A 26670-nucleotide genomic window follows, 5' to 3' on the forward strand; every position below is an offset into this window, starting at 1 on the left:
TGCGTTTTTTACAGAGTGCTGATGGTGCATTTACAATCCTTTAGCTAGACACAGAGCGCTGATTGGTGCATTTACAATCCTCTAGCTAGGCAGAAAAGTTCTCCAAGTCCCCACTTGACCCAGGAAGTCCAGCTGGATTCACCTCTCAATCCCCCCTCTAAACAGGACACCCCAACTGCTGTTGGGAATTGGGTGATGACCGCTATAGCTACTTCCTGCTGGTTAGGGGCGAAGAAGGGGCCCTGCTGTGGTAGTGTCCTCCAGAGGGGAACTCTCTAGGCCAGCCAAAGGGCCAGTGGGTCAATCCAGGGGTCCTTGGTAGAAGTTATTAGTTGAGCTCATTTGGGGTTCCATTTGTGAGACCATCTATAGACTGATGGCCTCGATACTAGAGGAAACAAATTTGACAAGGATGTTAAAACACAGGGCCCAAAGGCGAGTAATAGCAAGATGGCTGTCAGGAGGCCTAGAAAGGGGAGAAGCCTTGTCGCCCAACTCCAGAGGCTGGTATAAGAGTTTGAAAGGCACTGTCTGATTTCAGAAGCCTTTTCCTGTAAACGCCGGGTGGCATCTTGTACTATCGCTGACTGGTTAGTGTAAAAACAGCACTCTTACCCTAAGAAGGTGCAGAGTCCTCCTTTCTCAGCAGTGAGGAGGTCTAGGTCTCAGCAGTTTTGGAGAGTTAGTGATGCCAAAGAGTCTATTTGGGATTGTAGAGTAAGGATAGATTTCGTCATTTCTTGCAAACTGTCTGAGAAATCCTTTGAGAGTCTGTGGTAGTAGCATAATGAAGTAGATAAACTGGCTATTCTGGTTCCTGTAGCCGTAGCTGTTCCTAACCCTATAAGTAGGGGTATTAGTTGTATGGCTCTGCGCTGACGGATAGAGAGCTACAAAGCCAACAGTCATTTGCCAGGGAAGGATTGGACTGGTTTAACAGAGAGTGGGTTAAGTTGAGAGTCTTATACAGGTAATTAGGAGCTAGGGGAAGGGGAGGGGCAATTGTATGAGGTGTCCAAGGAAGCAGGAGGGATAGATAGGCAAAGAGTAAATAGGAAGGTAAGGAGGGTGCTCTGGAACACGAGATCATTTTATCCAGTCTGAGTTAAAGGTGGGAGTAAATTGCTGTCAGAAGGAAGGAAGATAGAAAAAAGGTTGATGTGATTAGGATTTGCATCCCAGCAGGAGCTACAGTATGTAGTCCTATTGTAAAGAGTATGGTTAGTATGCTGCTTAATAATATTATGAAATAGTAAAAGGATTCCATTAAAGGGGCAAGGAGAGGTATTAAAGATTATGTAGGTTTTCACTTATCTTTTTTAAGGAGGAAAGGGTTTTTCCTCAGGATCAGTGGTAGGAGCCTTTTTAGTCTGGGATATTTCCTTTCAAAATAGGAGATGCAAGTCCTCCAATGGTTCGCAAGTTTATTGAGGCTGGTCTGGCTGATCTTGGGACTCCTGAACTGACGGTCCTGCAGGTTCCGCAGGGGGCGTCCAAAATTTAACTTGATTGTAGTGAATCCAAGATTCCACTCCTGCCACCTTAACTGCAGTGGGGGTAGGAAGGATTACCGAGTATGGTCCTTCCTACAAAGAATCCATAGATGGAGAGGTAGATGGGAGAGATTTGACCAACACTAGATCTCCTGGTTGAAACAACTCTGTTCCCTTTTCTCTGTGACATCCTTCAGGTAGGTTTTTAAGGTTTCATTGATATTTTGCCAAAGAAGTTATGTCTTTGACCAAGTTGGCTGTTTCCTGATCAAGTAGGAGGTCATTTGTGATAAAAGGTTGTCCATACAGCATTTCATATGGACTGAGCCCCATATTGTGAGGAGAATTTCAGATTCTCAACAAGGCCATGGGCAAAAGACTAGGCCTGGGAGATGAGTTTCTTGTGTTAGTTTCCTTAAGTGATTTTTGAGTGTTTCATTTGCTTTCTCGACCTTCCCTGAGGATTGTGGCCTCCAGGCACAGTGAAGGTGATATTGTATCCCTAGTGCCCTCGAAATTCCCTGAGTTATCATGGCTTTAAAAGCCTGACCATTGGCCGGGTGTGTGGCTTATGCCTGTAATCCCAGCACTTTGGGAGACCGAGGCGGGCAGATCACGAGGTCAGGAGATTGAGACCATCCTGGCTAACATGGTGAAACCCCGTCTCTATTAAAAATGAAAAAAATTAGCCGGGCGTGGTGGTGGGCACCTATAGTCCCAGCTACTCGGGAGGCTGAGGCAGGAGAATGGCGTGAACCCGGGAGGCGGAGCTTGCAGTGAGCCGAGATCACGCTACTGCACTCCAGCCTGGGAGACAGAGTGAGACTCCGTCTCAAAAAAAAAAAAAAGCCGGACCATTGTTGTTCTGTAAGCTTTGGGGAAGCCCAAATCTAGAAATTATTTCATGTATTAGGACTTTAATCGCTTCCTGAGCCTTCTCTATCTTGCAGGGAAAAGCATCTATCCAATTTGTAAAGGTATCAACACAGACCAACAAGTATTGAAATCCCTTTGACTTAGGGATATGGGTGAAGTCTAACTGCCAGTCGTCTCCAGGATAGTGACCTATTCTTTGTTCCCCCAAAGGGACCTTACGATGGACCAAAGGATTCTTCCTTTGGCACACCTCACAGGCTTTGACTACCTGTTGGATGGCCCGGAAGAGATTTGGCCCTGTAGATAGGGATTTGGCCATTTGATGAGTGTTTTCAATACCCATATGAAAAGTTTGGTGGAGCGTTTTAAGTATTTTCTGGTGGCTGGCTTTAGGCATAAGTACCTTTCCTTCTTCTGTTGTTAACCACCCCGAGGGGAGAAAACTATGCCCCCATGAAAGTCCCCATTCTGTTTCAGTCGGGGAATACTGGGGCTTAATCTCTTGGAGGGGGTTGTTCCATACCAAGGATCCTTCCATAGGTATTTCTAATGGGAGGTTCCACCTGGCAGCAATTTTGGCCTCAGCATCTGCCTGACGGTTTCCTTCTGCCTTTTCTCCCTCACCTTTCTGATGGCTTTGGCAGTGTAAGACTGCCACCTCCTTGGGTTTTTGCACTGTGTGCAATAACTCCATAATTTCCTTGTGGTATTTAATGGGGGTTCTTCCCAGAGGTTAGGAACTCCCTTTCTTTCTATATTGCAGCATGGGCATGTAGGATTAGATAACCATACTTGCTATCTGTATACACATTTATTCTTTTTCTTTTTCCCAGTTCTAAGGCTCTGGTAAGTGCCACTAGTTCTGCTAACTGGGCGCTGGTCCCTGGGGGAAGAGGCTTACTTTCAAGTATGGTTACATCAGTAACTATGGCATAACCTGCCCTTCGTATCCCATTCTCCACAAATGAACTTCCATCAGTATATAGGTTAAGGTCAGGATTAGCTAAGGGGACTTCTAAGATATCATCTTGAGCGGCATAAGTCTGGACTATAATTTGTTGGCAGTCACACTTGATTGGTTCCCCATCCTCTGGGAGAAAGGTGGCAGGGTTGAGGGCTATGCATGTATGTATTTGAAGCACCATTCCCTCAAGGAGTAGCACCTGGTATCTAAGTAGGCAGTTGTCTGATAGCGATAAACTTCCTTTGACACCTAGTATGCCATTTACATGAGTAGTCCAGACAGTGAGATTCTTTCCTTGTATTATTTTGATAGCCTCTGTCACTAAGACAGCCACTGCCGCAACTACCCGTAAACAGTGAGGCCAGCCTTTTGCTACTACATCAGTTTCTTTACTTAGGTATGCCACTGGTTTTGGGGTTGTCCTGCGGGTCTGAGTAAGGACTCCAAGAGCTATCCCTGCTCTCTCTCTGATGTATAAAGAGAAGTTTTGGCGGGGCGCAGTGGCTCACGCCTGTAATCCCAGCACTTTGGGAGGCCGAGGCGAGCAGATCATGAGGTCAGGAGTTCAAGAGCAGCCTGACCAACATGGTGAAACCCCGTCTCTACTAAAAATAAAAAATTAGCTGGGCATGGTGGTGGGTGCCTGTAATCCCAGCCACTCAGGAGGCTGAGGCAGGAGAATCACTTGAACCCGGGAGGCGGAGGTTGCAGTGAGCAGAGATTGCGCCATCGCATCCCAGCCTGGGTGACAGAGTGAGACTCCGTCTCAAAAAAAAAAAAAAAAAAAAAAAAAGAAAAGTTTTGTCCGGTGGGAAGGCTTAAGGCTGGAGCTTGAGTTTGTTCCTTCCAATGCCCAAACTTCAGGGTTGATTCCCTCCTCCGGTAGGGGACAACAAATGGGTAACTTATTCCCCATATTCATGTAGATAATAGCTCCAGCTTTGGCTAATATATCCCTCCCTAATAAGGGTGTGGGACTTTCAGGCATAGCAAGAAAGGCATGTGAAAAGAGCAAAGTCTCCCAATTACAACTGAGAAGGTGGGAGAAATACCTGGTTACAGGCTGTGCCAGTACTCCTCGGATGGTAACGGACCTTGAGGACAGTCACCTGGGACAGGAGATTAACACTGAGAAGGCCGTGCCGGTGTTCAGGAGGAAGTCAATTTCCTGGCCCTCGATGGTTATACATACCCAGGGCTCAGTGAGGGTGATGACATGAGCTGGCGCTTGCCCCGGGCACCCTCAGTCCTGTTGTTGGATCATCTGGTTGGGGGCTTGTGGCCCAGAGGACCTTTGTCCTCTGGGGTAGTGCACCTTCCAGTGATTGCCTTGGCATAATGGACATGGGTGAGGGGGCAGCTTGTTTCTCATTGGACACTCTTTTTTAAAGTTTCCTTGCAAACCACACTGGTAACAAGCCCTACCAGGTGATTGGCATGCTCCATTTTCTGTCCTCTCTGAACCACCAAGGTTGGTTTGTCTGAGTGCCATGACTAAGGCTGCAGCCTTTCTCTGATCTCACTTTTCCTTTTGGGCCTGTTCCTCTTGGTCCCTACACCGAGGTTGCCAGGTTTAATAATGCCTCCAGATTTTGTTCAGGGCCCAGGGCTCACTTTTGGAACTTTCTCCTGATATCTGCAACTGATTGGGTAATAAACTTATCTTTTAGGATCAATTGACCCTCGAGTGAGTCAGGTGACAGGGGAGTATATTTTCTTAAGGCCTCCCGTAACCGCTCGAGGAAGGCAGAAGGATTTTCTTCCTTTCCCTGAGTTATGGCGGACATCATTGAATAATTCATGGGCTTTTTCCTAATTCTCCTTAGTCCTTCTAGAACACAGGTCAACAGATGTTTGTGACTCCAGTCCCCATGATCTGAGTCAAGGTCCCAGTGGGGATCCATACTGGGGATAGCTTGCTGACCGGTAGGGAATTTGTCCCTTTCTTCAGCTGTCATTCTGTCATTTACTTCACTAAGATACCAGGTATCTCCAAACTCTTGGGCTGCAGCTAAAGCCGCATTCTTTTCATTAAAGGCCAGGGTTTGATCTAACAATAGCATGACATCTCTCCAAGAGAGATCGAGGGTCTGCCCTAAACCCTGTAGGACATCTATATACCTATCAGGATCATCTGAAATCTTCCCCAGATCTACCTTGATCTGCTTTAAATCAGAGAGGGAGAAGTGGACATGTACCTGGGTTGGGCCAAATTCCCCTCCCCCTACAGCTTGAAGGGGACGTAACCGATAGCCTGGGGGTTTTTGTGGTCCTTTGGAGATTTCTTTGCTTGTTTCCTTCTGGGCAGGGGAGATTAAAGGAGGCTTCTCATTAATAGGAAGGGGAGCTATAGGGAGGCTAGGATATGGAGGTAAGCTGAGAGGCCCTCCTGTGGGATGTAAATTGCAAGCTTTGCATAGTTGTGTATTCTCCTTCAATGAAAAGAAAGCTTGGACATAAGATATTTCACTCCATTTGCCTTCACTCTTACAGAAAAGGTTAAGCTGCAGGATAGTATTGTAATTTATACTTCCCTCAGATGGCCATTTTTCCCCATCAGAGAATATCGGGGCCAGGCCATAGTGCAGAAAAAAATGAGCCACCGCTTTTTCAGGGTTTGCAGGTCAAATTGGTCCCAGTGGCTTAGGATGCATTTCAGGGCTGAGCCTGTTGATGCCTGAGTGTTTCCCATCTGAAAGACAAAACCGCCCATGGTTTTAGTTTGTTTGTTTCTACCCCCAGTCCAAGAACCCCCAATGGTCCCTGGACCCTGCTGATTGGAATAGTTGCACTCACCGACGCAGCAGCAGAAACAGTAGTTTTCCTCCTAGACCACAAGGAGGACTGAGGAAGATCAGATTTAGTGGCCCTTACTGACACATTCTCGAAAACCTGCACCCTTGCCTGTCTTCCTAGATCACAAAGCAGACTGAGAAAAATTGGATTTAGTGGCCTTTACCAATGCATTCTTGAAAACCTGTTAGAGTCCTAAGCATTGTCCTGTTAGTACTGGGACTTTGCCCCGTCCTATAAAGATGTTATGCCCCCAAAATGAAATGGAGGGCCATACCCTGAGGGAGGGGAGGGATCTCCAGGGTTGGAAGAGTGACACCTTTTATCCTCACTTGAATAGGAAGGATATCATTTCTGAAGCTCCCCATATCCTAGCTTCAGGAATAGCTTTTGTTAGGCCTGCTAGTCTGAGGAGGGATACTAAAATTCCAGATAGTCCCCCCTACGACGGAGCTTTGGGCAAAAATTATGTCTTTCTGATTGGTGAGCCCAGGTGCCTAAAGAAGGGAATAGAATCCTGGAGTTTATACTAGAAATCATTATTACAAGAGAAACTAGAAAAGCACCAGACAAGGAGTGGTTTTTAGAAGCAGGACTAGCCTCGGAGAAGAGAGGTGAGAGAAAGTTTATCTGACAAGCATTAGGACCCAGGAGGCAAGTGTCAGGATAGATAGGATAGATGGGTGAGTCTCGCTTGGGTGACATGACTTTGAGAGTTCCACTCACAGCCGCAGGGTCAACCAACTTGTCGGGACCCCAGAACTGAATGGCTTTCCTCTCTGTCAACCTTTATCTCAGCCCGGAAGTACAGGAAAAGCAGAAGCTGGTTCCAGGCAAACCAACGCTTTCCACTCCAAAGAGTCAGGGGTTGTTAGAGAGCCCTTTCCTAGAAAGCCTGACACCCATGTCTTTAGTCCAGCGGCCACGCTAGTCACTTTTAACTGGCCGACAGGTGCCCGGTATTTAGCCCCTGAATTCTAAGGAAAAATAGAACAGAATAGCAAGCGAAAGGGGTCTGATGGTACTCACTGCTTGGTGAAGGCCCCACATTGGGCGCCAAAATGTGTCCAGAATGTATTCCTTCCAGTGGGTTCTTGGTCTCGCAGACTTCAGGAATGAAGCTGTGGACCTTCGCGATGAGTGTTACAGCTCTTAAAGATGGTATGTCCGGAGTTTGTTCCTTCAGACGTTTAGATGTCTCTGGAATTTCTTCCTTCCAGTGGGTTCGTGGTCTTGCTGACTTCAGGAGTGAAGCCATGGATCTTTGTGGCGAGTGTCACAGCTCTTAAAGGTGGTGTGGACCCAAAGAGTGAGCAGCAGCAAGATTTATTGTGAAGAGCAAAAGAACAAAGTTTCCACAGTGTGGAAGGAGACCTGAGTGGGTTGCCTTTGCTGGCTGGGGTGGCCAGCTTTTACTCCCTTATTTGGCCCTACCCACATCCTGCTGATTGGTCCATTTTACAGAGAGATGACTGGTCCATTTTACAGAGTGCTGATTCGGCCATTTTACAGAGTGCTGATTGGTGCATTTACAATCCTTTAGCTAGACACAGAGTGCTGATTGGTGCGTTTTTACAGAGTGCTGATTGGTGCATTTACAATCCTTTAGCTAGACACATAGCGCTGATTGGTGCGTTTTTACAGAGTGCTGATTGCTGCATTTACAGTCCTTTAGCTAGACACAGAGCACTGATTGGTGCATTTACAATCCTCTAGCTAGACAGAAAAGTTCTCCCAAGTCCCCACTCGACCCAGGAAGTCCAGCTGGCTTCACCTCCCAGTTTTATGCTGCACAAAAGCTGTGAGCCTTCTGCCTGGGGAACCCCCACAAAAGTTCCAATGGGTCTGTGGACCCTTGCCAGCGGTGATGATAGGATTACTTCCAGGTAGATCTACTTTAAATTTAAAAGGAGTGCAAGTACAAACAGGAGTCATTGATTCAGATTACAATGGGGAAATTCAAATTGTTATATCTACTTCTGTTCCCTGGAAAGCAGAGCCAGGAGAGCGTATAGCACAACTTCTGATTGTGCCATATGTAGAAATGGGGAAAGTGAAATTAAATGAACAGGATTATTTGGAAGCACAGATAAGGCAAAGCAGCTTATTGGGTGAATCAAATTACTGATAAACATCGTACCTGTGAAATAACTATTCAGGGAAAGAAACTTAAAGGTTTAGTAGATACAGGAATGGACATTTCAATCATTTCTCTTCAGCATGGCTGTCAACGTGGCCAATTCAACCCACTTAATTTAACATAGTTGGAGTTGGTAAAGCCCCTGAAGTATATCAAAGTAGTTATATTTTGCATTGTGAAGGGCCTGATGGACAACCTGGGACTATTCAACCAATTATAACTTCTGTACCTATAAATTTATGGGGAAGAGATTTATTACAACGATGGGGAGCACAAGTTCTAATTCCTGAGCAATTTTACAGCCCTCAAAGTCAACATATGATGCATGAAATAGGGTATGTCCCTGGTATGGGACTAGGAGAAAATTTGCAAGGTTTGAAGGAACCGCTTCAAGTGGAAAGACAAAGTTCCTGCCAAGGTTTAGGATATCATTTTTGATGGCGGACATTGTTAAGCCTCCAGAATCTATACTTTAAAAATGGTTAACAGATAAGCCAATTTTGATAGAACAATGGCTGCTAAGTAAAGAGAGACTGGAGGCTTTAGAGTACTTACTTACTGAACAATTAGAAAAAGGACACATAGCTCCAACATTTTCCCTTTGGAATTCTCCAGTCTTTGTTATTAAGAAAAAATCAGGTAAATGGAGAATGTTAACTGATTAATTCAGTTACACGACCTATGGGGACATTACAGCCAGGATTGCCTTCTCCTGCTGTGATTCCAAAAAACTGGCCTTTAATAGTCATAGATTTAAAAGACTGTTTCTTTACTATCCCCTTAGCTGAGCAAGACTGTGAATGGTTTGCATTTACAATTCCTGCAGTAAACAACCTGCAGCCTGCTAAGCATTTTCACTGGAAAGTGTTGTCACAAGTCATGTTAAACAGTCCAACAATATGCCGGACTTATGTAGGGTAAGCAATTGAACCTACTTGTAAAAAATGTTCACAGTGTTACATTATTCATTATATGGATGATATATTTTGTACTGCCCCCACTCAAGAAATATTGCTCCAATGTTATGGCCACTTGCAAAATTCGATTTCTCACACTGATTTATTTATAGCTTCTGACAAAATTCAGACTAATACTCCTTACTCCTACTTGGGGACCTTGGTAAATGACACTACTATTGTGCCACAGAAAGTAACCATATGTAGGGATCAATTGAAAACATAAAATGATTTTCAAAAATTACTAGGGGACATTAATTGGATACAACCTGTTCTAGGCATTCCTACCTATGCCGTGAGTAATCTATTTTCTATCTTTAGAGGAGATCCTAGTCTCACTAGCCCTCAACAAATAACAAAGGAGGCTGAGGCAGAGTTACAGCTGATTGAAAAGCAAGTCCATAAGGCTCAAATAAATAGAATAGATACAGAGAAGACTCTAGATTTGCTAATTTTTCCAGCTCATCATTCACCTACTGATGTTATTGCCCAACAGCAGGACTTAGTAGAATGGCTTTTTCTTCCAAATACTAATTCACAGACTCTAACTTCTTATTTGGATCAAATCGCTACTATGATAGGAAATGGGAGAACTTGGATTGTTAAATTACATGGATATGATCTTGGAAAAATTATTGTCCCTCTCACGAAGGCACAAATACAGCAAGCTTTTATAAATAGTCTTACTTGGCAAACCCATTTAGCTGGCTTTGTGAGTATTCTCGATAATCATTTTCCTAAAACAAAACTGTTTCAATTTTTGAAATTAACTAATTGGATTCTCCCTAAAATAACGAAATTTAAACCAATTGAAGGTGCTGAGAATGTTTTTACAGATGGGTCAACAAATGGTAAAGCTTCTTATTCTGGCTTGAAAGGTAAAGTTTTCCAGATGCCTTATACTTCAGCTCAAAAAGTGGAGCTTGTAGCTGTAATTGAGGTATTGACTGTTTTTGATATGCCTAGTAATGTGATTTTGGATTCTTCATGGTTCATTGCACACAATTAATTGAAAATGTGCAGTTAATGATTTCATACAGATGAACAACTGATGACTTCATTTGCCCAATTGCAGACAGCAGTTAGGAGTAGAATGCACCCTTTTTACATTACTCATATTAGGGCTCATATGCCTCTTCCAGGACCTTTAACTGAAGGAAATCAAATGGCTGATTGCCTAGTTGCTACTGCAATATCTAATGCCAAACACTTTCACAATTTAACCCTTGTTAATGCCTCTGGTCTCAAACGCAGATACAGCATTATCTGGAAAGAAGCTAAAGCTATCATCCAGCGATGCCCAACTTGCCAAATGGTGCATTCCTCATCTTTTACAGGAGGAATTAATCCTCAAGGATTGGAACCTAATTCTCTTTGGCAAATGGATGTCACACATGTTCCGTCATTTGGGAGACTAGCTTATGTACATGTATGCGTGGACACCTTTTCTTACTTTGGGCTACATGCCAATCAGGAGAGTCTTCTGCCTGTGTTAAATGTCACCTTTTGCAGTGTTTTGCAGTGATGGATATTCCAGCTTCTATTAAAACAGATAATGCCCCAGGCTGTACTAGCCAAGCTCTAGCTACATTTTTCTCTCTATGGAATATTAAACACATTACTGACATTCCATATAATTCTCAAGGACAAGCCATAGTAGAAAGAATGAATCTCTCCCTGAAACAGTAGTGGCAAAAGCAAAAGGGGAGAAACAGGGACTACAGGACACCCCATATACAATTGAATCTAGCATTATTGACTTTAAATTTTTGGAGCCTGCCTAAAGGCCAGATGCTATCAGCAGCTGAACAGCATCTACAGAAACCAGCTACAAAGACAGAAGCAGAACAACTGGTTTGGTGGAGAGATCTGATAACAAAAAGTTGGTAAATAGGTAAAATAATAACTTGGGGTAGTGGTTATGCTTGTGTTTCTCCAAGACGGAATCAACAGCCAATTTGGGTGCCATCAAGACATTTAAAGCCTTAACTATGAGCCAGATACCCAGGAAAAGGTTTTGGGAGGATCCCAAAGACCCACCAGTTGCAGCCATGTTGAGACTGATGCTGAGGAGAACCCCAACTGTTACAAGAAACACCCATCGAACACAGCCACCTACCTGGGGACAGATCAAGAAGCTGTCACAGATGGTGGAAGAAAACCTTAGGAAAGCAGGACAACCAGTCACAATTGTAATTTAATGATAGTTATGATAGTGGTGATCACCATTGCCATGAGTATTCCTTCAACAAGGGCTGACACAGAGAACAATTATATTTATTGGGCGTATTTATCAATCTTGGCTGGCAATAACGCCTGGATGTAATGACTCTATGACACATTTACACATGCCTTCTGGTCTCAGTATTTACCATAATAAATCTGCTCCTATAATTGAGGCATACAGCCCTCAAAAACCTATTTGTAAACAGAATTGGACCTGGCCAGAAATAATGAATGTACTTGTTTGGGAAGATTGCATTGCAGAATAGGCACAGGTGCTGCATAACAATTCCTGTGGAATCATTATTGATTGGTCCCCTAAGGGACGAAGCTTGAATTGCACCTCTCAGTCAGCGTGCCACGGCCACACTATGTTCAGCTGGTTTAAACAAAACGGTCAGATGGTAGAAATTGTAAGAAATATGGCAAGAGTTCCTGTTATCTGGAAACAGGGCAGTATAGTGGCACTTCACCCTCAAATGTTATGGCCTGCCGTAGGAGCTAAACATAAGGATTTGTGGAAACTATTAATGGCTCTTAAATAAGATTGAAATTTGGAAAAGAATAAAAAAGCATCTAGAAGGACACTCTACAAACTTGTCTTTGGATGTTGCAAAATTAAAAGAACAAATATTTAAAGCATCCCAGGCACACCTGACCTTAATGCCAGGAACTGGAGGGTTTGAAGGAGCATCAGACAGATTAGCAGCTATTAACCCATTGAAATAGATAAAGACACTTGGAGGCCCTGTGATTTCAATGATGATTGTGCTTTTAATCTGTGTTGTTTGTCTTTGTATAGTCTGCAGATGCAGATCCCAACTCCTGCGAGAAGTAGCTTACCATGACAAAGCTACCTTTGCTTTTATCGCTTTGCAAAACAAAAAAGGGGGACATGTTGGGAACAGGCCCCCAAATCTGGCCATAAACAGGCCCCAAAACTGGACATAAACAAAATCTCTGCAGCACTGTGACATGTTCATTATGGCCATGATGCCCATGCTGAAGGTTGTGGGTTTACCAGAATGAGGGCAAGGAACACCTGGCCCACCCAGGGCGGAAAACCACTTCCAGGCATTCCTAAACCACAAACAATAGCATGAGCAATCTGTACCTTAAGGACATGTTCCTGCTGCAGATAACTAGCCAGAGCCCATCCATTTGTTTCGGCCCATCCGTTTGTTTCCCATAAGGAATACTTTTAGTTAATCTATAATCTATAGAAATAATGCTTATCACTGGCTTGTTGTCAATAAATATGTGGGTCAAACTCTGTTCGGGGCTGAGAAAAAAAAGGAAAAGCATGCTTTCTCAGGTTATGCAACAGTTAAGTAACACAAATTGTTACACAGATGTCTGGGTTTTTTTGGGTTTTTTTTGTTTTGTTTTTTTTGACAGAGTCACTCTCTCACCAGGCTGGAGTGCAGTGTGGCACAATCTTATCTCACTGCAACCTCCAGCTCCCTGGTTCAAGTGATTCTCCTGCCTCAGCCTCCTGAGTAGGTGGGACTGTACAGGCACACACCGCCATGCCCAGCTAATTTTTTTTTTTTTAATTTTAGTAGAGATGAGATTTCACAGTGTTGCCCAGGCTGGTCTCGAACTCCTGAGCTCAGGTAGTCTGCCCACCTCGGCCTCCCAAAGTGCTAGGATTACAGGCATGAGCCACCACGCCCAGGCTCTGGTGTCCCTTTTTATAAGGACACCAATCCTATCATAAGAACCCTACCTTCATGACTTCATCTAACCTTCATTACCTCCTTAAGGACCCATCTCCAAATACTATCACATCAGGGTTGTTACAATGATACCATCATAGCAACATATGAATTTGTGGGGGACACATCAAGTCCATAACAAGGCCTATCTGTGATTGTTTTATTATGCCTCCTTCTCTCCCTTCAGCCCTGCTCTGTTCCTTCCCTGTAGGCACACACACTAAAATTAATGTGTACCCTCCAATTACTTTCTATATACTCAATTACATAATTGTTTGGTGTGTATAATGTAGATTTAAAAATTTACATAAATGATCTGTAATAGAGTTAATTCTTTTTTTTTTTTTTTGAGACTGAGTCTCACTGTATCACCCAGGCTGGAGTGCAGTGGCACAATCTCGGCTCACTGCAACCTCTGCCTCCCGGGTTCCAGTGATTCTTCTGCCTCAGCCTCCCAAGTAGCTGGGATTACAGGTGCCTGCCACCATACCCAGCTAATTTTTGTATTTTTAGTAGAGACAGGGTTTCACCATGTTGGTCAGGCTGGTCTCGAACTCCTAACCTTGTGATCTGCCCGCCTCGCCTCCCAAAGTGCTAGCTAGGATTACAGGCGTGAGCCACCGTGCCTGGCCAAGTTCATTCAATTTTTACCTTTTCTTGTACTCAAAACTATGTTTTTGAGAAGTCTCAAAATCCCATGTGATTATATATAAATCTTTTTTTTTTTTTTTGAGGAGTCTCACTCTGTTGCCCAGGCTGGAGTGCAGTGGTGCAAACTTGGCTGACTACAAGCTCCGCCTCCTGGGTTCATGCCATTCTCCTGTCTCAGCCTCCCAAGTAGCTGGGACTACAGGCACCCACCATCACGCCTGGCTAATTTTTTTTGTATTTTTTAGTAGAGATGGGGTTTCACCATGTTAGCCAGGATGGTCTCGATCTCCTGACCTCATGATCCACCCTCCTCGGCCTCCCAAAGTTCTGGGATTACAGGCTTGAGCCACCGCACCCGGCCGATTATATATAAATCTAACTTAATGCTTCTGGCTGCTGAATCAGCTAATGCATGTACCTTATTTTATTTATCTATTTTAATGATGAACAGATTGATCTTTTAAAAAGATAATATTCTTGGCTGGGTGCAATGGCTCATGACTGTCATCCCAGCACTTTGGGAGCCTGAGGTGAGCAGATTACCTGAGGTGAGGAGTTCGAGAGACCGGCCTGGCCAACATGGTGACACCCCATCTCTATTAAAAATACAAAAATTGACCAGATGTGGTGGCAGATGCCTGTAATCCCAGCTACTCAGGAGACTGAGGCAGGAGAATGGCTTGAACCCGGGAGGTGGAGGTTGCAGTGGGCCAAGATTGCACCACTGCATGCCAGCCTGGGCAACAGAGTGAGACTCTGTCTCAAAAAAAAAAAAAAAAAAAGATAACATTCTTGGCCCTGCACGGTGGCTCACACCTGTAATCCCAGCAATTTGGGAGGCTGAGATGGGCGAATCACCTGAGGTCAGGAGTTCAAGACCAGCCTGGTCAACATGGTGAAACCCCATCTCAACTATAAATACAAAAATTAGCCTGGTGTGGTAGCACATACCTGTAGTCCTAGCTACCCAGGTGGCTGAGGCTGCAGTGAGCCGAGATCATGCCACTGCACTCCAGCCTGGGCGACAGAGTAGGATCCTGTCTCCAAACAATAAAATAAAATGATAACATTCTTTTAATCTCTACAATTTTATGAACTGTAATTTCCAATATGGTGTTGTAGCCCAGAATGCTGTTATACAAAGAATGATGATGTCAGTCCTTTCTGTTTGAGTTTCCATCTGGTTGTTCCCAGATTGTAATAAAAATGTGTGGTATTCAGAATTTCCTTGTGTTTCATTGTACTGACAATATACAGGGGACTTGAAGGTCAGAATAAGCTATCATTCTGCCCAAAATGTTCTGAAATGGACAGCTGTGAACTATGATTTCATTTGTTCAGGATATTTGTCTATTTGATACACTTTTTTTTGCTAAATTTCAGGAACAAGAAGTCATCCAACTGGAATAATAATCAAAATGATTATTCCAGTCTCAGTGATTCCCAGTTCCTCTTTGGATCTCAGTTCTGTCCAGAAAATTCAGAAACCCTGTCAGCACCCTTGGACTTTGGTGCCCACTTGAGACATTCAAAACAGTCACAACAGAATTATCTGGAGGTGAGTCTGGTTTCCAGAATTGATCTGCACACATTTCACAGTCATTATGGAGATAAACTATAAAGAATACTTATTCTGGCCAGGTGCAATGGCTGACACCTGTAATCCCTGCACTTGGGGAGGCTGAGGCAAGTGGATCCCTTGAGCCCAGGAGTTTGAGACCAGCCTGGGCAACATGGCAAAACCCCATCTCTACAAAAAGTACAAAAATTAGCTGAGTGTGGTGGCTGAGGCAGGAGGATTGCTTGAGCCCAGGAAGTCAAGGCTGCAGTGACCCATGATTCTGCCAGTGTACTCCAGCCTGGGTGACAGAGTGAGAACCTGTCTCAAAAAACAAACAAACAAGGCCAGGTGTGGTAGCTCATGCCTGTAATGCCAGCACTTTGGAAGGCCGAGGCAGGTGGATCACAAGGTCAGGAGTTCAAGACCAGCCTGGCCAAGATGGTGGAACCCCGCCTCTACTAAAAATACAAAAATTAGCCGGGTGTGGTGGCAGGCGCCTGTAATCCCAGCTACTTGGGAGGCTGAGGCAGAGAATCGCTTGAACTCAGGAGGTAGAGGTTGCAGTGAGCCGAGATCAAACCACTGAACTCTATCCTGGGAGAGCGTGACTCTGTCTCAAAACAAACAAACAAAACAAAAAAACCCGACAACCAATACTTATTTTCTAGCCTTAAAAAAATTACTTATTCTGTTGGAATATATTTTAGAATTGTACATCTGTAAGGATTACTCTCCTAAAGGGATTTGTGCTTGATTAGTGACTCATTTGACTTACATTTATATTTGCAGTTTCTTCTATTACAAAGCAACGTAAAATAGTGTCAATTCCTTGACCAATCCTAGGGAGAGGCAAATATATATACATATATATTTGCCTAAGGCTAGTCATACTATTGTTTGTGAGAATTTATAAGTAAAAATAGTTTTCATAAAATAGAAATAAAATAACAAATTTTATTTTAGACAGACTTTTTTAAATAATAAACTTCATGTAATCTGTATACTTTAGTCAACTATACTACATTATGTCCTTGAAGAAGAAGGAGATGAGGATTCTGAGGCCTAGGTTAGTGAGTAAAGGCCAGAATGAGGAACAGAGTCTCTTGAATCCTTGATGTTTTGAGATTAACCTGTCTTTTCCTTTTTTTTTTTTTTTTTTTTTTTTTTTGAGACAGAGTCTTGCTCTGTCACCTGGGCTGAGGTCCAGTGGCATGATCTCAGCTCACTGACTGCAAACTTCGCCTTCCAGGTTCAAGTAATTCTCCTGTCTCAGCCTCCCCAGTAGCTGGGATTATAGGTGTGTGCCACCACACACGGCTGATTTTTGCGTTTTTAGTAGAGACAGTGTTTCTCCATGTTGGTGGGCTAGTCTTGAGCTCCTAACCTCAGATGATCTGCTCACCTCGGCTGCCCAAAGTGCTGGGATTACAGGTGTGAGCCACCATGCCCACCCTGATTCTTTGAGATCAATCTGTGTTTTCTTGTGAGTCAAAAACATTTTGATTTTGGAGGCACCTATAACTAAATGTAGTTTTGTTTTGTTTTGTTTTGTTTTTGAGACAGAGTTTCCCTCTGTCACCCAGGCTGTAGTGCAGTGGTGCTGTGGCAGGAATCAGAGGACCAGAGAGACCAAATGGATGAAACAGGAGGATTTTATTAAGGTGTGCACCGGCTCAGCGGATTCGCATCCAAAAGGCTGAGACCTGAACAGAAACAGGGCTTGACTTTTATACACATTTCTGAAAGGGGATTGGCCAGTTTGAATGGCGTGGAGGGAATTTGATGGCATGAAGTGTATAGTGCAGGCAAGCGGGCATACAGAAGTAGAACAAAGGCAGTTAATCAAACAGTGACAGGTTTCATCATCCTAGCATAGCTCGTGACCTTGCAGCTGCATTGGAAGGAAAACAGGAACTTATCAAACTAAAGCAGGCTTTGCATCTGGTACATATCTTACTCAAGCTCGTCTTGTGACCTTGTCATGTTGCACAGAAGAGAAACAGGAATTGTAAAACTCTGTGAAGTAACCTTGAGTATCACTAAGGAAGGATTATCAAAGGGGAGGGGGAAGTTGGGAAAAGAGAAAAACCTGCTTTCCCACCCACGCCTGGGAATGGGAGGAGAGGGGACTCTGGAGCACATTCCTTGAGGGCTCTGGTTTTGCACATAGTGTTATCAAAGCCCTGCCAGAGCTCTGCTGCCTATTGCTAGGTCTTGGAGTGAGTCAGCCCAGCAAGAGAAAACTTGTTTTTCTCTTTACATCTCCTGCTTCAGTGTGATCTCAGCTCACTGCAACCTCTGCCTCCTGGGTGCAAGCAATTATCATGCCTCAGCCTCCTGAGTGGCTGGGATTATAGGCGCCTGCCCCCATGCCCGGCTAATTTTTGTATTTTTAGTAGAGACAGGGTTTCACTGTGTTGGCTAGGCTGGTCTCAAACTCCTGACCTCAAGTGATCCACCTGCATTGGCCTCCCAAAGTGCTGGGATTACAGGTGTGAGCTACCATGCCTGGCGACACCAAGCTAATTTTTTTCTTTTTTTTTTTGAGAGGGAGCCTCACTGTTGCCAGACTGGAGTGCAGTGGCATGATCTCAGCTCACTACAACCTCTGCCTCCCGGGTTCAAGCGATTCTCCTGCCTCAGTCTCCTGAGTAGATGGGACTATGGGCATGCGCCACCACGCCCAGCTAATTTTTGTATTTTTAGTAGAGACAGGATTTCACCATGTCAGCCAGGATGGTCTCAATCTCCTGACCTCATGACCCACCTGCCTCAGCCTCCCAAAGTTCTGGGATTACAGGCGTGAGCCCCCATGCCCAGCTGCACCAGCTAATTTTTATATTTTTTGTAGGGATGTGGTTTAGCCATGTTGCCCAGGCTGGTCTTGAACTCCTGGGCTCAAGGGATTTTTTTTTTTTTTTTTTGAGACGGAGTTTTGCTCTGGTTGCCCAGACTGGAGTGCAATGATACGATCTCGGCTCACCACAACCTCTGCCTTCCAGGTTTAAGCAATTCTCCTGCCTCAGTCTCCTGAGTAGCTGGGATTACAGGCATGCGCACCACGCCTGGCTAATTTTGTATTTTTAGTAGAGACGGGGTTTCTCCATGTTGGTCAGGCTGTTCTTGAACTCCCAACCTCAGGTGATCTGCCCACTTTGGCCTCCCAAAGTGCTGGGATTATAGGCGTAAGCCACTGTGCCCAGCCTGGGCTCAAGTTTTATATACAGACTTACATGCATCAAATAGGGACTTAACAAATAAGATTAAGTTGGTGCTTTTTTTTCTTTTCTTTTCTTTTTTTTTGAGACAGAGTCGCACTCTGTCACCCGGGCTGGAGTGCAGTGGCACGATCTTGGCTCACTGCAACCTCCTCTTCCCAGGTTCAAGCGATTCTCCTGCCTCAGCCTCCCGAGTAGCTGTGATTACAGGTGTGTGCCACCACGCCCAGCTAATTTTTGTTTTTGTTTTTGTTTCTGTTTTGAGATGGAGTTTCACTCTTGTCGCCCAGGCTGGAATGCAGTGGTTCAATCTTGGCTCACTGCAACCTCCTCCTTCTGTGTTAAAGCAATTCTCCTGCCTCAGCCTCCTGAGTAGTTGGGATTACAGGCGCCTGCCAGCATGCCCGGCTAATTTTTTGTATTTTAGTAGAGACAGGGTTTCGCCAAGTTGAGCAGGCTGGTCTCAAACTCCTGACCTCAGGTGATCCGCCCGCCTCGGCCTCCCAAAGTGCTGGGATTACAGGCATGAGCCACCACACCCGACCAATTTTTGTATTTCTAGTAGTGACGGGGTTTCATCACATTGGTCAGGTTGGTCTCAAACTCCTGACCTTGTGATCCACCCACCTCGGCCTCCCAAACAAAGTGTTGGGAGTACAGGGGTGAGCCACCATGCCCAGCCAGTCGGTGCTTTAAGTTAGTAAAGTATGCTCTGAAATAAGTATTTCAGTACAAAAATGTATCTAGTGATATGAAGGAATAAATGACCTCCCTGAATGTTTCAGAATTTTGCCAAAGAATGCAGAAAGTGGCTCACCATTTGTCAGCATGCCCACTGTCCAGTCCACATCAAACTTACCAATATGAGTTCAGTTCACTAGCAGCTGAGCAACAGCAATTTGAGTTAAAATTATGATTATGAAAACTTTAACACATCATGTCAGAAATAGCATAAATGGTTCTCTGTTCTTGCCTTTAAATTTATGCAATTGATTCTAAGCTATTTTGGTTGACATTTAAATATCTCTGGGCTGGTAAGGCAAAAATCTATATTAATAAAAACAGTTGCTTTATTTTAAATGTAATTTTCTGGTGTATACAAAGATAAAATGGAAATACTACTTGCTATGTTACGTTACAGCAATATGGTTTGCACTTAAATGTGACTCTGCATTGTACAGAAAATACTGAATGCTATAAATATTTTTATGTGTGAAATGCTATATATTTTTTTCATTTAACAGGGTGAACCTAGCATTTTCACAAAGTACCAGACAAAGCCCCAGCTGTTCGGAGGAGATATAAAAGATGGAGGTTTATTTCCTCCTCCTTTGTCAGTTGGAAAATCAAAAGGCCTCTTGGAACAGTTTGAGGAGAAAAAGAAAAGGGCAAAAGACAAATGTGACAGGTATTTAAACCTTTCAAATGGATGAAAGAACTCACCTTTTCTGAGTAAAACAAGACATAGAGTGTCAGTAATTAAATAATTCAATTTTAGCATAATAGCATGTATTAGAGTTCTCCAGAGAAACCAAACCATAGGACTTACACACACATACACACACACACACACACGCAGACACACAAACAGACACACAGAGAAAGAGGGAGAAAGAGAAAGAGGGAGAGAGAGAATTATAGATTGATTTTTTTTTTTTTGACGGAGTCTTGCTCTGTCGCCAGGCTGGAGTGCAGTGGCACAATCTTGGCTCACTGCAACCTCTGCCTCCCGGGTTCAAGCGATTCTCCTGCCTCAGCCTCCTGAGTAGCTGGGACTACAGGCGCCTGCCACCATGCCTGGCTAATTTTTGTATTTTTAGTAGAGACAGGGTTTCACCATGTTGGCCAGGCTGGTCACAAACTCCTGACCTCAGTTGATCCACCCATCTCAGCCTCCCAAAATGCTGGAATTATAGGCGTGAGCCACCGTGCCTCGCCATTATTATTATTATTATTTATTTTATTATTTTTTTTTCTGAGATGGAGTTTCACTCTTGTGGAACTGGAGTGCAATGGCACGATCTCGGCTCACTGAAACATCCGCCTCCTGGGTTCAAGTGATTCTCCTGCCACAGCCTCCCGAGTAGCTGGGATCACAAGCGCATGCCAGCATGCCCAGCTCATTTTTGTATTTTCAGTAGAGACGGGGTTCGCCATGTTGGCCAGGCTGGTCACGAACTCCTGACCTCAGGTGATCTGCCCACTTCGGCCTCCCAAAGTGCTGGGATTACAAGCATGAGCCACCGCAGTCCTCCCACCTTAGCTTCCCAAGTAGCTTCGATCAGAGGCACACACTGCTGTGCCCACCTAATTTTTTTTTTTCAGAGATAGTGTCTCACTATGTTGTCCAGGCTGGTCTTGAACTCCTGGGCTCAAGCAATCATCCCACCTCGACCTCTCAAAGTGCTGGGATTACAGGCATGAGCCACCATACCCAGCCTCCTAGTTATTCTTAATTGCCTTCTTGTCAATATGATTTGTGGTAGATTTACATATAGTCTACCACAATTTTTTTCTCTCTGAAAAATAAAAACTAGAGGATTTCTAAGAGAAATGTAATATTCAAGTAATGTTACACTTATTTTTCCTAAACATCTGCCCCCTGATTTTTCTTTTCAGATCATCAGGATTAGGAAGTTGGACAACATTATTTATTTTAGAGTCTAGAATAGAATGTGGCCAGGCACGGTGGCGGGTGCCTGTAATCCCAGCTACTCAGGAGGCTGAGACAGGAGAATCACTTGAACCCAGGAGGCGGAGGTTGCAGGGAGCCTAGATTGCACCATTGCACTACAGCCTGGGAGACAAGAGTGAAACTCCATCTCAAACAAACAAGCAAAAAAAAAAAAACAACAACAAAAAAGAATAGAATGCATGAAATCGTTTAAATTTTACATTCAAAAACTTTTTTGAATTTTTTTAAACTTTTATTTTAGGTTCAGGGGTATATGTGCAGGTTTGTTACATAGGTAGACTCTTGTCACAGATGTTTGTTGTACAGATTATTTCATCACCCAGGTACTAAGCATAGTACCCAATAGCTATTTTTTTTTCTGATCCTTTCCCTCCTCCACCCTTCACCTCAACTAGGCCCCAGTGTCTGTTGATCTTCTGTTCATGTCCATGAGTTTTCATCATACAATGCATGAATTCTTTGGCTTTTGTTTTGTTTTGTTTATTGAGATGGAGTCTCACTCTGTTGCCCAGGCTGGAGTATAGTGGCAAGATCTTGGCTCACTGTAACCTCCGCCGCCTGGGTTCAAGCGATTCAAGTGCCCCAGCCTCCGAAGTAGCTGGGACCACAGGCGCGTGACACCATGCCCAGCTAATATTTTTGTATTTTTAGTAGAGATGGGGTTTCAGCATGTTGGCCAGGCTGGTCTCAAACTCCTGACCTCAGGTGATCCACCGGCCTCAGCCTCCCAAAGTGATGGGATTACAGGTGTAAGCCACCATGCCCAGCCCATGTGTGAGTCTTTTTTTAAGAACTGGATGTGGCCAGGCGCGGTGGCTCACGGCTGTAATCCCAGCACTTTGGGAGACCGAGGCAGGCGGATCACGAGGTCAGGAGATTGAGACCATCCTTGCTAACACGATGAAACCCCGTCTCTACTAAAAATTCAAAAAATTAGCCGGGCGTGGTGGTGGGAGCCTGTAGTCCCAGCTACTCGAGAGGCTGAGGCAGGAGAATGGTGTGAATCCAGGAGGCAGAGCTTGCAGTGAGCCGAGATCACGCCACTGCACTCCAGCCTGGGTGACGGAGCGAGACTCTGTCTCAAAAAAAAAAAAAAAAAGAGTAGTATGTATAGTTGAGGAATAACTGTGATAGCTTCTTTTTCATTAGAAATGAATATTTTCATATTAATATTTACATATAAATATGTATATGAATATGGATTTTAAAAAGAAAAATGCGATTTGCCTTAGCAGTGGTCATAGGAAGTCTGTGTTCTCTCTTTTTTTTTTTTTTAACTTTTTATTTTATTTTGAGGTGGAGTCTCGCTCTGTCTCCCAGGCTGGAGTGCAGTGGCATGATCTTGGCTCACTGCAACCTCCGCCTCCCAGGTTCAAGGAATTCTCCTGTCTCAGCCTCCCCAGTAGCTGGAATTACAGGCGCCCACCACCACGCCCGGCTAATTTTTGTATTTTTAGTAGAGACGGGGTTTCACTGTCTTGGCCAGGCTGGTCTTGAACTCCTGACCTTGTGATCCACCTGCCTTGGCCTCCCAAAGTGCTGGGACTCTCTTTTTTTTTCCCTGCTGGGCACTAAGGTTTCTCAGGGTCAAGTCTTCAGATCTAATCAAGCAATGTTTTGATGCTATGCTAGGTAGAGATCTGCCATATTTATGGAATCATTTATGTTACTTATCACTTCAATATTTCATAAAGATTTGTTTTCTTTTTTCCCTCCTATTCTAGTGAGACTCTATACAACTTTGTTTCTAATGTTAGAGAAAGCATTCTCAGGGTAAGTACAGCTACTTTTCAAGGAGTTAGAACATCTTATATTTTAAGAAGTTTAATATTTATATTGTATTGGCTTTAGTTAATGTAGAATAGCAATATTTTAACTATCCCTATTTATCATGAAATGACAATTCTCTAAGATAGTAGAATAAGGCAATAGCCTGTGAATTATTTCATAATTTTGGGTTTCTTAGTTGCAGACGTCTGTGGAAAAGTCTGAGGACCATCTCAGTTCAAGAAGCCAATCTATTTTGGATTCTTTGGAGACTGTGGCCAAGACATGTGAGTGCCTCATGTTTGAGGTATCAGCAGAGGGCACTGGCAAATGATGAACATGAACTTTCTGACCCTAGCCTGGTTTCCAGTGGTGAGGTTCCTCACAGGGTTTCAGATGAGAGGATGGGTATATAGGGTTAGTCCTGAAGAGATGTGGAGCACACTAAGCTGGGTAGTGAGGCCCACCTCTATGTGACAATGCTCTGGTCCCATGATGCCTTTTGTGAAGCACTAATCCCCCACCTGGTAACCATGTTGCCTTAGGGCAGGTAGCTCTGCTAGGTTTCTCATCTCACTGCCTGAAGTGAGTCAGCAACATCCTTGAGTCTCAAATTGCTGCCTGTGCTGTCTATAGACACTGACTGCCCCCTTAGGAGTTAGAAATACCGTAGTACCTGCTGCTCTTCTTGCTGCCTTGGTTTCAGTGAGAGCTGTGTTGTGAATCACAGCATCATTCTCAATTTTTTTTTTTTTTTTTTTTTTTTGAGACGGAGTCTCGCTCTGTCGCCCAGGCTGGAGTGCAGTGGCTCGATCTCGGCTCACTGCAAGCTCCGCCTCCCGGGTTCATGCCATTCTCCTGCCTCAGCCTCCTAAGTAGCTGGGACTACAGGCGCCCGCCACCATGGCCGGCTAATTTTTAAAATTTTTAGTAGAGACGGGGTTTCACTGTGTTAGCCAGGATGGTCTCCATCTCCTGACCTCGTGATCTGCCCACCTCAGCCTCCCAAAGTGCTGGGATTACAGGCATGAGCCACCACGCCCGGCCCCATTCTCAATTTTACTTATAGTTTGTGGTTTATAAAATCCTGTGCTCCACCAATTAGTGGTCTACATTTAGATGAAACCATGGCCCTTGCCCTATAAACAGAAGAGAGCAAATATACAGTTCTCCTTGGGTGAATACTTCTCTAGAACCACCTGTTTCCTAGCAAAACGATGAGCTGATGACTATGCATCTGTACTTGTTTGCATTTGTCTGTGTGTTTATTTTATAAACAAGTTGAAATCAACTTACTCAAATGCCATGGGGTGGACTGCTCATAATTTACAAAAATTAATGCCTTTTTGTGGCCTAAAAATTAATCCCCAACTGTCTGCATAGAAGCACTGTACTGTCTGCTGGATTTCAACCTGGGCATCCCACACACAGGGCATATGCATCTGTTTAGAAACTTGTTCTGGGGCCGGGCACAGTGGCTCCCACTTGTAATCCTAGCACTTTGGGAGGCCGAGGCGGGCAGATCACAAGGTCAGGAGTTCAAGTCTGGCCTGTCTAATATGGTGAAACCCCATCTCTACTAAAAATACAAAAATTAGCTGGGTGTGGTGGTGGGCGCCTGTAGTCCCAGCTACTCGGGAGGCTGAGGCAGAAGAACTGCTTGAATCCGGGAGGCGGAGGTGGCAGTGAGCTGAGATGGCGCCACTGCACTCCAGCCTGGACGACAGAGCGAGACTCCGTCAAAAAAAAAAAAAAAAAAAACTTGTTCTGGAAGCCTTGAAACTGTTAACCCCACAAGAAGTAGCAAGACAGACAGCAGAAGCAAATCAGGGATGCTTCCTTTGTATAACATGATAGAGTAAGTCATTTATAAGTACCCAAGGAAAGTACTCTGTTTTTGTTTTACATTGAAAACTGGGTGGGCCGGGCACAGTGGCTCATGCCTATAATCCCAGCACTTTGGGAGGCTAAGGCGGGAGGATGACTTGAGGCCAGGAGTTCGAGACCAGCCTGGCCAAAATGACGAAACCCCGTCTCTACTAAAAATACAAAAAAAATTAGCCAGGCGTGGTGGCAGACACCTGTAATCCCAGCTACTTGGGAGGCTGAGGCAGGAGAATCGCTTGAACCCAGGAGGCAGAGGTTGCAGTGAGCTGAGATCGTGCCACTGTACTCCAGCCTGAACAACAGAGTGAAACTCCCTGTATCAAATAATAATAATAATAATAAAACTGGGTGAAGTACAAAAAAGGAGGATTGCAGCAAAAGTATGGCGTTTAAATCCCAGAAAAGGGAAAGGAAGTGCCTGAGGCCCCAACACAAGATCAAGGCAGAGAAAGAACTAAAACTGCATCTGGCTTAGAGTAGGCAAAGGGATCCATTCCTTAATTTTCTTTTGCTTTTCTTTTTTTCTTTTCTTTTCTTTTCTTTTCTTTTTTTTTTTTTTTTTGAGACGAACTCTCACTCTTCTCCCCCAGGCTGGAGTGCGATGGCGCGAACTTGGCTTACTGCAACCTCTGCCTCCCAGGTTCAAGCGATTCTCCTGCCTCAGTCTCCTGAGTAGCTGGGATTACAGGTGCCTGCCACCATGCCTGGCTAATTTTTGTATTTTTAGTAGAGACGGGGTTTCACCATGTTGGCCAGGCTGGTCTCGAACTCCTAACATCAGGTGATCCGCCCACCTCGGCCTCCCAAAGTGCTGGGATTACAGGTGTGAGCTACCACGCCTGGCAGGTTCCTTAATTTTCAAAGGGTAAGACTCAGAAGAGAGGCCGGGCGTGGTGGCTCCCGCCTATAATCCCAGCACTTTGTGTTTTTGTTTTTGTTTTTTTGAGATGGAGTCTCGCTCTGTCACCCAGGCTGGAGTGCAGTAGCACGATCTCGGTTCACTGCAACCTCTCCCTCCCGGGTTCAAGCCAGTCTCCTGCACGAGTCTCTCCTGCACCAGTCTCATGCAGGTGCATGCCACCACACCTGGCTATTTTTTTGTATTTTTACTAGAGACAAGGTTTCATCATGTTGGCCAGGCTGGTTTTGAACTCCTGACCTCAGGTGATCAGCCTGTTTCGGCCTCCCAAAGTGCTGGGATTATAGGCGTGAGACACCACGCCCAGCCTAATCCCAGCACTTTGGGAGGCCAAGGTGGGTGGATTGCTTGAGTCCAGGAGTTTGAGACCAGCCTGGGAAACATAAGGAGACTTTGTGTCTACAAAAAATAAACAAAACCAGCAGGGCATGGGACATATGCCTGTAGTCCCAGGTACTAGGGAGGGTGAGGTGGGAGGATCGCTTGAGTCTGGGACGTCGAAGCTGCTGTGAGCCAAGATGGTGCCACTGCACTCCAGCCTGGGAGCTAGAGCAAGACCCTGTCTCTAAACACTAAAACTAAAACTAAATAAATAAAATGAAAAAAAAAAAAATAGATTCAAGGGTGGGCGTGGTGGTTCATGTCTGTAATTCCAGCACTTTGGGAGGCCAAGGCGGGTGAATCACTTGAGGTCAAGAGTTTGAGACCAGTCTGTCCAACATGGTGAAAACCCGTCTCTACTAAAAATACATAAATTAGCCATGCGTGATGGCTGGAGCCTGTAATTCCAGCTACTTGGGAGGCTGAGA

General features: G+C 44.5%; 1 protein-coding gene across 20 annotated transcripts in view; it reads left to right on the forward strand.

The window, feature by feature from the left end:
* IHO1 (interactor of HORMAD1 1) overlaps positions 1–26670 on the forward strand; it is a 78632-nt gene that overhangs the window by 29037 nt on the left and 22925 nt on the right. For 10 of the 20 annotated variants that reach the window (XR_010111432.1, XM_055109954.2, XM_055109955.2 and 7 more), the window contains 4 exons: positions 15198–15372; positions 19838–20001; positions 23013–23061; positions 23255–23342. Coding sequence is in view for 17 of the 20 variants with exons in the window: in XM_055109954.2 (XP_054965929.1) it covers positions 15198–15372; positions 19838–20001; positions 23013–23061; positions 23255–23342 (476 nt within the window). In the remaining 3 variants the exon portion in view is untranslated. Of the gene's footprint in view, positions 1–9050; positions 9184–15197; positions 15373–16415; positions 17037–19837; positions 20002–23012; positions 23062–23254; positions 23343–26670 lie in introns of those variants that run through there. The other 10 variants (XR_010111433.1, XM_055109956.2, XM_055109950.2 and 7 more) reach the window with 4 other exon arrangements.

The sequence above is a fragment of the Pan paniscus genome, chromosome 2 (genome assembly GCF_029289425.2).
Source record: "Pan paniscus chromosome 2, NHGRI_mPanPan1-v2.0_pri, whole genome shotgun sequence".
Classification (NCBI taxonomy): Eukaryota; Metazoa; Chordata; class Mammalia; order Primates; family Hominidae; genus Pan; species Pan paniscus.